Here is a 17423-nt window from a genome sequence, read left to right on the forward strand (position 1 = left end):
CGCTTTGCATTGCACTTAGCAATGTAAGGTTTGAATGTAGCTGCTCGGCCATGGAAACCCATTGCATGAAGTTCTCTATGCACTGTTGTGCTAATCTATTAAGCTTCTTTCCTGAACACAAGCATGTATACCCTATTACATCATGCTTTGTACTAATGTGGGCATGGAGCACTGCAGATATGTGCCTAATCCTGTGTTGTTTATTTTCAGACGTCAGCACCTGCAACATATTAAGAAGGGTGCAGTTAAACTTTGTGATGCCTTTAACACCAGCATGTTTAATAACTCTTTGATGAGATCGCTCTCAAAGTCTCTGCCTCAGTCTGAGTGAATCTTTTGGGGTAGACCGTAATGAAGAATTATTCCACCCAACCTTTGCCTAGAATAGAAGCGCTCTGTTAATTTGAGAAAAAAGCTTGTGCATATCAGAGAAAGTGGTCGGTCACCACCAGAATGTTCCCTTGTTCACTTGTTTTAGGTTCCAAGCATGGGAAATAAATGCACACCGACTCTATGGGACTTTGATTCTGCAGGTGGCCCATAGGAGCAACTCTTGATGGTACAGCCTTTTATTGTATACACCGCAAACATGAGTGGCAGTAAATCTATATTCATCTTCATTCATTCAGTTCATGCAAGGCCAGTAAAACTGTTGAAAGTCCTCTCCGGTCCTAGGTTTTCGTGTCCATCATGAAAAGCCATTAGTACCACCTTTCCTCAAAACCATCGGTGGGACCTTTCTGTAAATCAGCCCATTGCTGAGTTGCAGTCAATTCCATTCTAGGTGAATCTGATTGGCCCCCTCAAGAGATTATGTTAGAAGCTCTTTCTGGTGAATTTTAAGTGCTTCCAAAGTTAGATAGCTGAGGAGATCTTCTGCTTGGTCTTTTCTTAGGTCTTTTTTACTAAAAGTGGGCACACCCCTGTTTCTCACATGGGTCAGATTGCAGTAGAGTATATGAACACCTACATTAGTAACCCCAATGGCTTCAACCCCTGTCACTCCCCTGTCTTAATAGCTCTCTCTCTGACATAGGGCTTGTATTCCTTCTGCCATCAGTCAAGTCCACAGCCCTTTGTAGGCTTCAGCTTTGAGGGGTCTCCTGGATAGGACATCAGCATTCCTATTGTTAAATCCTGGTCGATATTTCAGACTGAAGCAATATCCAGACGGAGCAGCTAGCCACTGATGCTTCATGGCATCTAAGTTAGCTGTGGTGAGGATGTACAGTTGTGTTCAAAATAATAGCAGTGTGTTAAAAAAAGTGAATAAAGCTCAAAATCCTTCTAATAGCTTTTATTTCCATACACACAAATGCATTGGGAACACTACACATTCTATTTTAAATAAAAACATGAAGAAAAATATATCAAATTTGTGTTGTTCCTCTAAAAAAATTGAAGAAAAGTGAATATTAGACTGTTCAAAAAAATAGCAGTGTTTGTATTCTTCTTTACAAACTCAAACATTCACTACATAAACTGAAAATGTTTGAAGATTTTGCTTTCCTTTGAATCACTTAATTAATATTTAGTTGTATAACCACTGTTTCTGAGAACTGCTGTACATCTGTGTTGCATGGAGTCAACCAACTTCTGGCACCTGTGAACAGGTATTCCAGCCCAGGATGATTGGTCTACATTCCACAGTTCTTCTCTATTTCTTGGTTTTGCTTTGGAAACTGCATTTTTGATGTCACCCCACAAGTTTTCTATTGGATTAAAATCCGGGGATTGGGCTGGCCACTCCATAATGTCAATCTTGTTGGTCTGGAACCAAGATGTTGCACGTTTACTGGTGTGTTTGGGGTCGTTGTCTTGTTGGAACACCCATTTCAAGGGCATTTCCTCTTCAGCATAAGGCAGCATGACTTCTTCAAGTATTCTGATGTATTCAAACTGATCCATGATCCCTGGTATACGATAAATAGGTCCAACACCGTAGTATGAGAAACACCCCCATATCATGATGCTTGCGCAACCATGCTTCACTGTCTTCACAGTGTACTGTGGCTTGAATTCAGTGTTTGGGGGTCGTCTGACAAACTGTCTCCGGCCACTAGACCCAAAAAGAACAATCTTACTTTCATCAGTCCACAAAATGCTGCGCCATTTCTCTTTAGGCCAGTCATTTTGCTCTTTGGCAAATTGTAACCTCTTCAGCACATGTCTGTTTTTCAACAGTGGGACTTTGCGGAGGCTTCTTGCAGATAGCTTGGCTTCACATAGGCGTCTTCTAATTGTAACAGTACTCACAGGTAACTTTAGACCTTCCTTGATCTTCCTGGAGCTAATTGTTGGCTGAGTCCTTGCCATTTTGGCTATTCTTCTATCCATTTGAATGGTAGTTTTCCGCTTTCTTCCATGTCTTTCAGGTTTTGGTTGCCATTTTAAAGCATTTGCGATCATTTTAGCTGAGCAGCCTATCATTTTCTGCACTTCTGTATATGTTTTCCCCTCTCCAATCAACTTTTTAATCAAGGTACGCTGTTTTTCTGAAAAATGTCTGGAACGACCCATTTTCCTCAGAATTTCAGAGAAAAATGCACTGTAACCAGCATGTACAACATTTGCTGCCTTCCTTCCTTAAATAAGGGCAATAATTGCCACCTGTTTTTCAAAGAATGAATGACCTCACTAATAGAACTCCACACTGCTATTATTTTGAACATGCCCCTTTCAATGAGTGATTCAATTACACAGAATCAGCAGCATGCATGTCATGACTGTTGGGTCTGTTGGATTTCTATTACTCTACTACACCTGCTAGTAAATTATTTGCCATGTAGAAATATCATTTCTACCAAAAAGAGTGATTGATCAGGTTAGTGATGTCTGACTGCTATTATTTTGAACACAACTGTATGTGAGTGAAGAGTTTTCAGTCTTGACCTTTAAGTCTGCTCCATAGAAGTAGTATTATAGTTTGCCTGCTGCTGCCCACTACAGAACAATAAACTCTAGCTTGTGAGTGTGGTAATTCTTCCGGGTGTGGGTGAGGCTCCAACTCACAGGTCATGCTCTTGTTGCCACATTTCACCAAGTCCCTCTCTAAAGGCACCAATGAACACTTTGTAGGGCTGAGCAGGATGAGCATAAGCCAGAACACAGGTGTGAGGCAGGCTCCATTTCAGCTGTTTGTAGGCCTGTTTATATTGGTTTCAGTACTCTTTTTGTATTGACTATTGTGACTTTCTGGCCCTTTAGCATGAGAAATCAGATCTGATGGCTTTGACCAATTTTATTCTGTGTCAGTCCTCAGAAGTTCATTGTTCTACCACGATTGGCTTATCGTGCTAAAACCTTCTGCAAGACTCCTGTAACAGGAGCATGATTCCAGAAACAGCTATAGCTCTGTGACATATCAATGCCTAAGCCAAAAAGTCTCTACCTTTTTGGTGCAATGGCCATTCAGATGGCTGACACAAAGAATTCAACACCAACCAATTCCTTTTCTATGTACAATGCTACCATAAAATTAGTTCCCAAGCTGGGTAAAGATGCTAATAAACCAGACCCTTACAGACCCATACCTTTTATTAAATTTCTATTTTTTCTAAATTTTAATTTTGGTATTTCTTTATAAGGCCGTCCTTATCGTGTTGAAGATAACACAGGCAGAAATGGCAATACAACCTGAGCACTACCTTTTCAAAAATCCTAGGCCTAAGCAGTACATTATACCTATGCAAACATTTGAGCAATGGGTTTCTTGCAAGATAAGACTGCCAGTACAGAAAAAGGCCTCACAAAGGCATTCTCTTAGCATTATCTGCGCATGGTTCTCTGACTGAAAACAGCTTATCCATTTAGTGTTAAAAGCATCCCTGGGCTTTTCTGACAATGTCTGGGAATGGTACATTCACCCTGCCAAAAAGTCAATAAATAGAAATTGACATGTCACATATATTACAAGAATTAAGGGTATCATATGTGATGTTTGCATGAATGCTGAGATATTCGCAATGAAAATTTTTTATACATAGACTTCCCCTATGAAGCAACTTTAAGAGGGACAGGCAAGGCACGTTTTTTATGAAGAACTAAAAATTAAAGTGTGATATTTCACAAACAGTAGCCAGAAATCTTGTACACTACAAAAGCAGCATTAATAGGCCACAATATAAAAAGGAGAGAACGGGCAGGTGTAAAAAAATAGAATGTATTATTTCAAGGAGACAATAGCCAGAAATATTGCACAGACTCCATTCACATTTTTTAAGCAGCTTTACTAGTCTGCAGTTTAAGATGGAGAGCCTAGGCAGGATTTATTCAAGCAATTAAAATAAGAGTGTATTATTTCACAACAAAAAAAACAAGAATATTTGCACAGACTTAAAGTGATTGTAAAGGTACAGGTTAAAAAAAAAATGACAAATATGTCATACTTACCTGCTCTGTGCAATAGTTTTGCAAAGAGCAACCCCGATCTTCTTCTTTTTGGATCCCCCACCAGTGCTCCAGGCCCCTCCCCCTGTTGAGTGCTCCCAGAGAAAGCAGCTTGCTCTGGGGGCACCCATGCCTGTTTGCTCCTGAGCCACCTCTGTGTGTCTATGGGAACCTGCTCCTTCCTCACTGGCTGTGATTGATAGCAGTGGAGGCCAATTGATTCCACTGCTTTGTCTCAGCCAATGAGGAGAAAGAAGCACAGGAGAGCTTCTTCTCTCATGCACATCAGGCTCAGGTGAGTATAAGGGGGGGGGGGGGCGCTGAGGGGGGAGCTACACAGTAAATGTTTTTTACCTTCATGTATAGAATGCATGAAGGTAAAAAAAAAACTTCAGCGTTTAGAACAATTTTATTACATACTATGTAAGCAACTTTAGTAGGATGCAATTTCAGAGGAAGAGACTGTGTTGGTTTTAATCAAGTAAAATAATACCTTGCAAAAATAATTCACAGAAACTCTATAACTTCACTTTTTTCTTTTAGCCTGTAAGAAATGTCAACAAACCACACCAATTACAAAATTAAGAAAGGGTATGCTGGCCATTTTATGAAACTGTTAGACATCCATAAATACATCTCTAAGTAATGTATGGTTTATCTCTTATTTCAGGTTATCTATGTGATGAGGAATCCAAAGGATGTTATGAATTCATTTTATCATTTTGAAGACATCTCTGTTGTAACAGAGAAGTCACCAGATTTCCATCACTTTTATGAGAAATTTTTGGATGGAGAAGGTAATTATACTGCGTGTTTTAAGTGTTAATGTTATTGCTGATTTAGTAAAAGATTAGTTGTCACAAGATTTGCAGAAGCCTTGGTTTGTTTCCAGTACGCATTTGGGCTTACAATAAATGTTTATATTTTTTTCAGATCACCTGATATTGGTTGGGTATTTGCAACATAGAAAAGCCAGTAACAAGTTTAAGGAAATAAACAATGTTTTACTTTCTTTAACACCGTTGTTTACAGACAGTTTACAAAAGCTGTCTTTTTTGAACCATAGATTGAAATATTAATTTGCATTCAGGTAAAATAAAATTCTAATAATACATTGACTTTATTTAGGAATGAAGGATGGTTGAAATTACAGAGTAAAATCTTACTGAATTATCACAAGCTTTTCTCTGTCTTGGTTGTCTATCCATACATAAAAAAAAAACATTATTTTCCTATGATGAGCACATTGTTTGCAATAATCAGGTAGTCACATGCTGTGTGAATGCATTTGATGTAACCAATAGGTTCTACAAAACATTTATTTCAGGACTTATGGGCTTGTAAATGTAGATTTTTGGCTAGACTTCCACAGCATTTAAAATAATTGCACAGTTCTCCCTATAAGAGAACCATCTTCGTATTTCTTGAGATTTCTTCATCATTTCACATCACTTTTGAACTAGGGGCCTTTTAACTTTTTCATTGCCTTTTCCAGGTTCACTATACACAGCCCTGTACAGTTCAAATGCACATAGATTAACAGTAGCACATCTTCTCCTAACACACCTCCTTTTGCATGCATCCAGCCTGTCTGACCAGACACTGGCACTCTTACCTGCATTCTTGACAGTATTTATCAATGCACTCTTAGGAATGCACAGCAGGTTCCATACAACAAGCCCTCTTTGCTCTCACAGCTACTTATAGAAAATACATTTAACTCAATATATTAATCACTATGTTTAAAGTGATATTAAAGTGTTACTAAGCCCTGCATTCACTATATCCAGTCTCCTACAGTACACTGAACTTAGAAATGCAATTATTTTAGTAAAAAAAAAACTGCTAAATATCTTTTCTCATCAGCAGTATATAGCAGTCTATAAACTTAATAAAGTAAAACTTGCAGGAGGAGTTTTCACTCTCCTCTGACTGTCCTATGAGGCTGCATGACCCCTGACCCTCTGTCTGAACTGTTCTGATTAGCCTGTGCTTATCACATGCACCCTCCCAAAGAAAAAAAAAGACTCTCCAGCAATACGCACCAAACTGAGCATGTGCAGAGTGTCTCCTAGGGCTCTGTATTATCAGCAAATGGATTGGGGACAGTAGAAGAGGGGGAGCATCAGCGAAGACAGGATCAAACAGCATTTTTACATAATATGGAGGATTTACCCGTTAGGTTCCACTTGATTTACTGCATATATAAACTGACTTTACTATTGTGGGTGTAGTAACACTTTAAAAGTTTTCTTTTTATTTAAAGATTTTTATACTTACTGTACCTGCTCGGTGCAATGATATTGCACAAAGAGCTTCTTACCTATTGTTATGGAGTCCCCTGCCAGTGCTGTCCACTTCTTCCTAGCAGGTTTTGTGCTATGGGGGCATGCCCCTGAGCTGGGCATAGAGGGGGCATGGCTACACCCCCCCTCCGACTATGGCTCCCACTCCTCTCAGAGTCTCCTGTGAGACCAGGAAGAAAGAGCAGTGGTGATGCAGCCGGAATATTGCTGGAGAGCGTGAGTGGACTCACGGTAAGTGTTTAGGGTTTTTTGGGAGTGCACATGCATTGAAATGTTAATGCAGGGAATGCATTAAGAAAAAAAAATTTTGCTTTGAAAACTATTTTAACTATTATGTTTTTATTCTATATTTCACTTTAACCACTACTACAATTTGATTGCTAAAGAAGTGTGGGAATAAAAAAAAACAAACTTACAAACTCATCTCTATGGCTGCAGCATTTCTGTGATGCTGCAGCTATTCCCTGCTTGCTCTATGCCCGAGAACTGAGCAATCACATGACTTCTGACTCACTCACTGAAGCACTGGGATGGGGAGTGGGCAGGAGCAGCTGGCTTAGGCTCCCAGCAGCGCAGGATCCTTCCAGAACTTGATCCGGCTCTGTGGCATGGCTAAAGTCTGCTGTCAACTGATTCTGGGTCATGGGAATGCAACACTAATTGCACTCCTGTGACCCAGAAAAGAAGTATGACCAAAACATCTTTGGAAATACTTCTGTTTTAAATTAACTGCTGAAATCTTGAAGTGAAATTCAAAGAAATTTAAATGAAGTAAAAAGTGAAATCAAAATAGCTTTCCCTTTTCCAACAGTCTACCTGCATTTTTCTAGGCTCTTCCTATTGTGATTTGTTGTTTTCACAGTTTTTGCAGGCAAATGGTTTGATCATATACGAGGATGGTACAATCATAAGGATGCATACAATATCCTTTTCTTAAAATATGAAGACATGATAAAGGTAAAGGCTCTGAGTTTTAATACTAACATATGAAAACAAATGTTTAAAGAGGATTTTTAGATAATTAAATAATTAGATAGATAATCTAGGCACAGTAATCATGAATGAATGTTTATAAGATTGTGCTGTGGACATTTCTCTTCAAATAGTGAAATTCAGAGTGGATACTGCAACTTGCATATAAACCATACAAATTGCAGCCAAAAGGTAATTGTAACAAAGTTGCTGTAGAGAAATTATATGGAAACCCCACAAACTCATAGGGATAGATGAGGATCAGTTATCAAATTTTGGTCTACCTCTGTCAATTGCAGTGGTGAGGAACATTGCCTTGTTTGCTCAACCAGTGTTCACGTATCTTCAACCCAAAAATGTTTATTAAAGGCTAATTCCACTGGTTTCAAAATAAATAAATAGTGCAAATACAGTGCTCAGCATAAATGAGTACACTCCTTTTGAAAAGTAATATTTTAATCAATATCTCAATGAACACAAGAACAATTTTCAAAATTTTGACAAAACTGAGATTTATAGAACATTTGTTTAGCTCATTACATGAAAGTAAGGTTAATAATATACTTTAGATTACAAAATCTTCAGTTTTACTCAAATTAGTTGATGCAAAAATGAATACACCTCACAACAAAAACTACTATATCTAGTATTTTGTATGACCTCTATGATTTGTAAGGACAGCGCCAAGTCTTACAGGCATGGAATGAACAAGTTGGCGACATATTGCAACATCTATATTTTTCCATTCTTCAAGAACGTCCTCTTTTAGAGCCTGGATGCTGGATAGAGAGTGATGCTCAGCTTGTCTATTCATAATTCCCCATGGGTGTTTGATGGGGTTCAGATCAGGAGACATACAGTACTTTGCCACTGATTCACTTTCACCCTGTTCTTTTTCAGAAATGCAACAGTGGTCTTAGATGTGTGTTTTGGATCATTGTCATGTTGGAAAAGTGCACGACGACCAAGGACATGGAGTGATGGTAGCATCTTCTCTTTCAATACATCTGTGAATTAATGATACCATCAATGAAATGCAGCTTCCCAACACCAGTAGCACTCATGCAGCCCCACAGAAGGACACTACCACCACCATGTTTCAGAGTAGGCACCATGCATTTTTCTTTGTACACCTCACCTTTGCAACACCATACAGTTTTAAAGTCATCAGTTCCAAAAACATTTATCTTGGTCTCATCACTCCAGAGTACAGTAGTCCCAGTCAGTCTTCTTTTTCAACATGGGCTTTGGCAAATTTTAGGTGGGTTTTTTTATGAATGGGTTTTAGGACAGGCTTCATTTGTGGACAACATCCATGCATGCCATTCATTTGCAGTGTACACAATATTGTGTCACAGAAAACAATCACCCCAGTTTGGCTTTCTACTTCTTAAGCTAACTGCAGTGAACTTAAATGGGGATTTTCTTCTGGTACAATCATTTTTATTAGTTTTTCTCTTTTTTCTTGTTTGAAAAAATAACAATGTACAAACATTTAGAAAATAAGGTCCCTCGCAGGGGACCAATTGTCAGATATACAATACAATAAGCTACACATAAATAGAGTAGCCTTCAACAAAAGAGTGCCCCAACTAGAGCAAAAGGAACCTGAGTAAAATACCCAGCAAAGGTAAATTGTGGGGAAGTGGGGGAGGGAGGGGGATAACATAGCTGAAGATCAAGGAGGAAAGAAGTACAGTTAGAAAAAAAAGTTAAGAAGAAAGAATCAGAAATAAGAGAATATGAGGGCAAGGACCCCCCTTAAAAGTGGTATGAACCCAGGCTGTATTCGGGAAGTGAGGGGTGAGCATAAGACCACCAAGGGCTCCACATTTTCAGGAACCGAGGATGAGAATCCTTAAGGATTCTTGACATTTTCTCATGAATCATGAAGGTGGTCATAATATTCTTCACTTCCGCAACTTCAACAGTTGGTTTCTTGTAGGCCCTATTAATGGCCCTTTTAGTTGCTATGAAAAGATAGGTGGCCAACTTCTACTTAAGGCACAAAAGGCCAGGAAGTGGGTAATGGAGGAGCGCATGACAGGGATCTCTACGGAATGTAGAGTAAAAAAGGGTCGACAAAAGGCCATAGACTCTGGACAAAAGGTCCATCAGTCGCAGGCACGTCCACCATACATGTAGCTCATCTCCACGAATTCCGCAACCTCTAAAACATTGATCGCCACAAGACGGATTTACATGGGCTATCCATGCCGTGACCCAGTACCATCTGAGAAGGACCTTATATACCGCCTCCATAGTGGTGGTGTTAAAAGAACATTTGGCCACAGCCATCCAAGCACTAATCCATACCTCTGGGGCCAATTGGACAGCAAGATCGCGTTCCCATTTTAAAACATAGCGATGGGAGCCAGGAGAATGTTCCACAAGAAGGTGTGAATAGAGTGCCTCATGTACCAGGGGAGTGCTGGCAAACGTGTAAATGGCGATTTTCTTCAACCCTTCTCATCAGAAGATGCTCTTGTTGAGGTTTTAACTTCCATAGACATCCTGAACATCTCTGTGAGATGTTTGCAGTTCCATCTTTGTTAAATTTTTGTATCACTTTTGCTACAGTATTCTGACAGATAAGTACATTTTTGCTTATCTTCTTGTAGCATTCAACTTTCCTGTAAATAAATTATTTTCTTTTCTCAGGTGCCATTTCTCTTCCATGTGGTGTCATTGCTGACAGCACAAAATGGGAAGGGGTTTTCTTTGTTAAGAAATCCCCATTTATAATCAACTGTCTGCTGGACACCTGTTTAATGAATAATTAGACTCACCTGTGATTGAATTCTCGTTAATTAGAATTTTGTTGTCTAAAATTTAGCTTTGCTCCTAAGACTTTAATTGGGGTGTATTCATTTTTTAAACATGGCCTTGAATGAATTTCATAGGAAAAATACTTCTTTGTGTGTGCAAATTAACAAATCTTGTTTGCAATCAATGGCCCACATTTGTGGGAGTATTTTGTAGTATAGTGTCTCATAGAAAATTTTGATTCTGAAAGGAAAGTAAAGGTTTTCTGACAAATCTGTTGGGGTGAACTCATTTATGCTGAGCACTGTATTTGCAGATACAAAAATGTGCATTTTTTAATTTGTTTTCCATGCATTGAAACCATGATCAGGGGAATGCAGGTGCAATGGCAGGCTCCTGCACACTCGTTCTCCATCTCTATGCCCAAACCAAGGTATGGATTTTTAGTTATAAAGCTGTAGGAAATGTCAATGGACTATGAGAGCAATGATAACTGCACTTGTGCTTGTATCCCTTTGAGAACTACAAGTCATTTTGGGAATTGTCTAAACCTATATTCAGCAACTTTGCGTATTTTCCATGTTGATCTCCAATGCAATCTACTCACAATTTCAGATTTGCTGAGTATTTTTGGGGCTTTGCAAAACTTTGAGCAAATCGTATTTTTCAAAGCTGCCAAAACTATTTTATCAGATAGTAATAGTTATTCCTATTTTTGTTTTTTGGTGAAATGAGTTTTCTCATGTTTGTAGGACCTGCGGTCTGTTGTCAAGCAAGTTTCCACATTTTTAGGAATAAAATTAGATGATGAGGCAATGGACATTGTGGTGAAAAAAGCATCTTTCAAAGAGATGAAAAAGGATCCTCTTGCAAATAAAGAAAATATGCCCGAAGACATTATAGATAAAAGATTTGGGTCATTTATGCGTAAAGGTAAAATATTAGCTATAGGGGTTTTGTGATGTGTAATGTGCTGCAATATTTATCATATTGTATGTTGTTAGCATTTAATTATTTGGTATATAGTAATACCGCACATACACTAAATATATATATATATATATATATATATTTTATATAGATAAATTGTGAAATTCAGTGCGACCTTGCCAGATAGCTGTAGGTGCAGTCACCAGCTATGAAGAAATCCACTGGTGCTGGAAAGGTAGGTGGTAGTCTACTAAAATCAGAAATAATGGAGGAGAGCATGAGGGTAGTGGATGACCAACAGCTGCAGGTGAGAGCTGTTTCAGCATTTGGAAGCCAACACAAAATGTGTGCAGCATCTGTGAGTGAAAATGAAATTGCAAAGCTTCTTGGAACAAAGTATAGCAGAGCAATATAAACATTTACCAGCACACTTTCTAACTAGTCACCAAAAAGGAAAAAAAAAGTTTTATGTTAAACACAAGCTTTTGTTGCCTACATTTGCAAACACCTGTAAAACCATACTGCCCGTCAAGGCAACTCTATAAGGTATAGTCAATAACCCTAAATTATGTGAATTCTCCAACAGGGGCATATAATAACTATGCATAAAGACACTGGTCATTGGGAGTGCATGGCAGGAAATCACAGCTCAGTATTCCTCTTAAAACATAGGGTCTTCAACGCCTACAGCAGTGTAGAGAGGAATTGGAAGCACAAAGTCCTTTTCAAATTGGCATATACTGTAGGTCCATACAGTGGGAGGGAATTGAGTTGACAAAATTACATGTAGCCAGGTGCTTAGCTAGAGAGCAACTATAAGGAAACTGTGCTGCAGCTACCATGTGCCTAAAAAGGAATTTTATGCTGGTGTCAGCACCGTTCTGCCACCTCTCAACACGGGGGAGCCAGTGGGACTGAAATTACGCTTGCAGGCCACACTGAACTGAACTGTGAGTGATGTAGGCTAGGAAGCAACCTTACCATGAAAGTGCATGGAGCAATGGACTACAATTCCCAAGTAAAACCCCTTAAGAGGAGGGGGAATAAGCATTTTTCTCTGGGTAATAGGGAAAAAGACTCCTTTGCTGTGCAGGGACTGGAGCTGTACACACCTGTGTGTAGAGACCAAACAGCTAGAGAGCCACTGAAGACTGAGTTCCTGAGGATCAGAGACAGAGGAGTGTCCAGGACAAGATTCGCTGTGTGCCCTGACTGGTGACCTACTGCAGATGTGCTGACTTTACCACTGTTTAGCAGATCAGGAAAAAGACTGCCTATTCGCCAAGGTCCTCCAAAAACAAACCACTTCATGCAGGCTTAAAGGGATGGTAACTAAGTGCACCTCTGTACAGACTTGGCCCCACCACTTAGCAGGCTGGAATTTGCAGGTCAGGCACCAGATACTTAACAGCTGCTTCCCAGGGGTACCCCTCTTATACATATATTCATACCTACACTAAGGGGGATATACACAGAGTGCATTCTGAGTCACCTGTTGATCATCTATTCCAGAAGAGTTACTGTGAGACTTTTCATTACTGTTGGTCCTGTTCATTGTTTACACTGTGCATTGTTTATACTGTTCACTGCTTATACTGCTCACTACCGGTGCTGCTGTTACTAGGTTAATCTTGCCTAGTGATTTAGACTAACTGCTAAGCTATAACCTAATAACTACGTCAGTTAGCTTACTGCATGCAAGCAGATTCTTTTACCTGTTCATTAATATTTGTGCATTGCCATTAACTTTGTCTTATTACATTTTACTTACTTTATTTACAATTAAGTAGCCTGGTCCCTTTATCCTATATGCTGATATAGTTGTGAGTAGTATACTAATATTTCAGCTCATATAGGTGTTTGCAGCATCCCATTACCTAACCAGATATGTCAGAGAACTCTTCCGGGGATATCTTAGTCTGGGGAACATGACTGATTCTGTCAATGCCAGTAGTGCCACAATAAAACTCTATAAAACTCTGGTAAAGCAGGCTTTGTTTACCCAAGACCACAAAAGATGACACTGGCTCCTAACAGATCTTCATACTCAATGGTGAAAATATTCAAACGCCGACTCCCTCATGCTCCCTTATTTGGAAAATGGTTCTTCAAAGGTGAAAAAATAAATATAACTGCTGTAGAACTCCTGAAGGAAATAAAATAATGTGTAATTTCAGTTTTAGACTTTTGATTGCTGCTTGAAGAATCATTGAGGAACTCTTCTCCTAGCTTACTGCCCTAGTGACAATGTTGTCACTGTGAGGCTATGTTTGACTTAGGGCTCGTTCACACTTGACTGTTTTACCAACGCTTGCCAAATGCCCCTATAAGCATTTGGCAAGCGTTGGTCCGCATTTGCAGAGCATTTTTTAACGCTTGGCAAACGCTCCGCAAACGCCGCATGCGTGGTTTAGCGGTAGTTGCTAGGCATTTACAGAGCGTTAAAAACGCTCCACAAATGCCTATAATGAAGTTTAAATGGTGTTACCACTCCGCAAACGCACTGCAACCGCGTCGCAACCGCGCTACAAACGCCGGCCAGGCGTTTGTGGAGCAGCACCATAGACAAAAATAGGAGGCTTCAACGCCTCTGGACTCAACCAGAGGCATCCGTTTTGCCGCACCGCAACGTGCCACAACACTACCGCTCCCGTTAGAACAGTACCATGTGCTGCAATGGGCAGAATTGTCCGAGGCGTTTGGGAAGCGGTAAAAACGCTTCCCAAACGCCTCTCTGCTGCCTGCACACAACGCTAGTGTGAACGTAGCCTTAAAGTGGTTGTAAACTTAAAAAACAAAATATAAACTGAACATTTTATATAACTAAGCTACTCATGTGCTCATAGCATGGCAGGAAAAAAAGCAGTCCTTCAGCTGTAATCTTCCCTGCTTTGATACTGTAAAAAATATCTGACACCTGCTAAAAAAGTTGTCGCCATGACTCCTCTCCTTTGATTTACAAAGAAGAGGAGACTCATGCATGAGCATGTGTGGTGGGGACGTGTCTACAGCTGCCTCAGCCTGACTGAGCATGGAGCAGGAAGACAGGTGACTTTCACTTTCTTCCCGCACATCTCCTCAGGACTAGGAGCAGGCAAACATTTAAAAAGTGTACTGAATTGCACAGAATTAATCAGTTTCAAAAAGATACCGCTGGCATGAAGTCTAAGCGCCGGGTAGCTTTGTCATTGTGGGCGCATTGCCAGGTGATGACACTTTACCAAAGAACCAGCAAACACAAATGCTCCTGCGCTTGGGGATGGACTCGATGCAGGTTACAACCACATTAAGAATGTCCTGGAACATGCACACCTTGCTGCCCTCAAATGGACTGGGGGAATCCAAATATACTGAATGGGGAAAGAACAAAGAACAAACAGGCCTAGTGCATTACCATAAAAAATGTTTAATAAAAAATAAAGTAGGTGTTGTACTCACAAACGACAAGGCACATCATAAAAGAACAGCTGGGTCAACACCGCGCTGAGTAACAGTCCGCAATAGGGAGTGTAGACATCCAAAAGGCTGACGCGTTCCGAGGACTTGCCTCTTCCTCAGAGCCCTGCTCTCTGTATTCAAAATGCTGGACAAATATGTTGTTTTTCAGTTTCATAGGTCATGCACTTAATTTTAGACAAGCTGAAAACAGTTTCTTTCCATTACAGTAAGCCTGAAAAATGCTTTTCTGCAACCAATCCTCCAAACATTTGGATAACATTTTTCTGCCTATTCTGCTTGAAACAAAAAATGATAGGGATCCATTTTTAAAAATGTGTCTTTAAAAAAATTCTAAAAAAAAAGTATAAGATTTGTATGGAGAACATGCATAATTTCTGTTTATAATATGAAACCACCTATGTAATTGGGTATAATTGTAGATTTAGCACTATCATCTATCAAATGGATCTATCACTTAGAAAACTCTGAAGAAGTATTAAATATAAATAAGAATACCAGTCTTCATGAACTGAGGATAGACCCAGATAATTTTTATAATGTCTGTCATCTGAGATAACAACTAATCTAATAATAACCATTTTTTTTTTACTCAAGTAAAAGCCTTTAGGCTCCTGAATTATTTTATAATGTATATGAGATAAATATTGTAAGTTGGGTTTGTGTCACTTTCTCTTCAGGTCAAGTTGGAGACTGGAAAAACATAATGACTGTGGCAGAGAGTGAAACATTTGACAAACTATTCCAGGAGAAAATGGGAGATTTATCATTAAATATTACCTGGGAAGTCTCTGAATGAACAAGAATAGCCCTCAGTTTTCTCTGATTTCACTTTCATATCTTAAGTCATGACAAAAGTAAAAATGCATTTTGTTTGATTTAACCTGTACATGTACAGATTTTCTTTGTAGAATTTTTGTTTCAAGAATATTCATTTGATTTTCTAATCATTAGTGAAGTCAAACTGATGTTTATTTTTGACAGCAGTGACGGGAAAATTTGAAGGGGCAGGAAGGAAGGAAAACTTTTCGATCAAATTTTCGGCCAGTGTATGTGGTTATTGTTTAGAAATTGCATTCATTTTAAAATCGAATGTTAAAAGCAAAAAACAATTTTTGATCGACATTCATCCATTCATCAAATGTACAAATATTTTTCATACGACTTTTCTTATGAATATTCTCGTCCTAAAATGAACATGTGTATGGTTAGCTTTAGAGCTAGTTGTAAACATAAATAATGTGTATCTCATAGACTTTGAAAATAAAAATAATACATCAACAACATAAACATTGAATGGCTGTTTGAATTTCCTGTATTTAACTCTACATTCAGTGTCCTTACATAACCTGCTTTAAACAAACAACAGCGGGTAGTGTGGTGTGTATTAATGTCAATGGGAGCTAGAAAATAAAATTTTCTGTATAATGTTCAACCTGTATGCCATATCAGCAAACAGGCCAATAACATAAAGAGGCAGGACTAGTTTACTCCAAGAAAAAAATGTTACCATCCATTGAGGGACACAAGAATTGTGGATAACTATAGACAAATGAGACATCAGAAAGCAGTACAACTGAGGGGCAATCAATAGCAACTGAGAGATTTATCAAATGTAGAAATGTAAGTCTTGAGCTACTAGCCAGGCCTTAAGAGTTACTCGCCACCAGTTGCTCACCCAACCCTTACCCTGCTACACCCCTAATTCCCCCCTAAACACGCCCTCATAAATGATTTCATGAAATGACACTGTTAAATGTTACCCACATTACATCAGGGTCCCCAGAGTCCCCCCACATTACATTAGGGCCTCCAACGTCCCCCTAAACACTCCATCATACTTTGACCATGCACCGTATATAACCATAACCCCCCATAATCTTTCGCTCACACAACCATAACTCTACCAAGCATATCCTACCTACTATCCAACTCAGCAGTACCTCAAATGTCCCATACTCTACCACCCATAATAACCACATCATCTTGAACCTGACCAAACCACCCATACATGAAGGTTTACATACAGACACATGTACATACACACACACAAACAGGAACACCTGTACACACACACAGACATGTACATACACATACATACACAGAAACATGTACACACACGCACAGAGACACATACAGACACATGTATACACACACAGACACGTACAGACAGGCATACATGTATATGCACACAGACACATGTACATACACAGGAATACACAAGTACAGACACATGTACATACATACACATGTACATACATACACAGACACATGTACATACACACACACAGTACATGCACACACACATGTACACACACACATACATGTACATACACGCAGACACAAGTACAGATACACAAATGTACATACACATAGACACATGTACATGCATACACAGACACACACAAACACACATACACACACACACGTACACACACACACACACACATACAAATACACACATACACACACGTACACACACACATACACACGCACACACACACACATACATCCCTATAAAAAGTTGCAGTACTTCATTGGTCACTCACAGAGCCGGGTACTGCACTCTAGGGGGAGGCAGAGAGCACAGCACACACTCCTTCC

The 17423-nt window shown here is 39.3% G+C and overlaps 1 protein-coding gene across 1 annotated transcript in view; it reads left to right on the top strand.

Moving 5' to 3' along the window:
* Positions 1-16109, top strand: part of LOC149447719 (amine sulfotransferase-like) — a 42080-nt gene extending 25971 nt beyond the window's left edge. The window contains exons 4-7 of the mRNA XM_089652159.1: positions 5060-5186; positions 7558-7652; positions 11186-11366; positions 15500-16109. Of these exons, the coding sequence (XP_089508285.1) occupies positions 5060-5186; positions 7558-7652; positions 11186-11366; positions 15500-15618 (522 nt within the window). The 3' untranslated portion in view covers positions 15619-16109. The remainder of the gene's footprint in view (positions 1-5059; positions 5187-7557; positions 7653-11185; positions 11367-15499) is intronic.
* Positions 16110-17423: the final 1314 nt, after the last annotated feature.

The sequence above is a fragment of the Staurois parvus genome, unplaced genomic scaffold (genome assembly GCF_062004578.1).
Source record: "Staurois parvus isolate SC_StPar_1 unplaced genomic scaffold, SC_StPar_1.0 ptg000672l, whole genome shotgun sequence".
Taxonomy (NCBI): Eukaryota; Metazoa; Chordata; class Amphibia; order Anura; family Ranidae; genus Staurois; species Staurois parvus.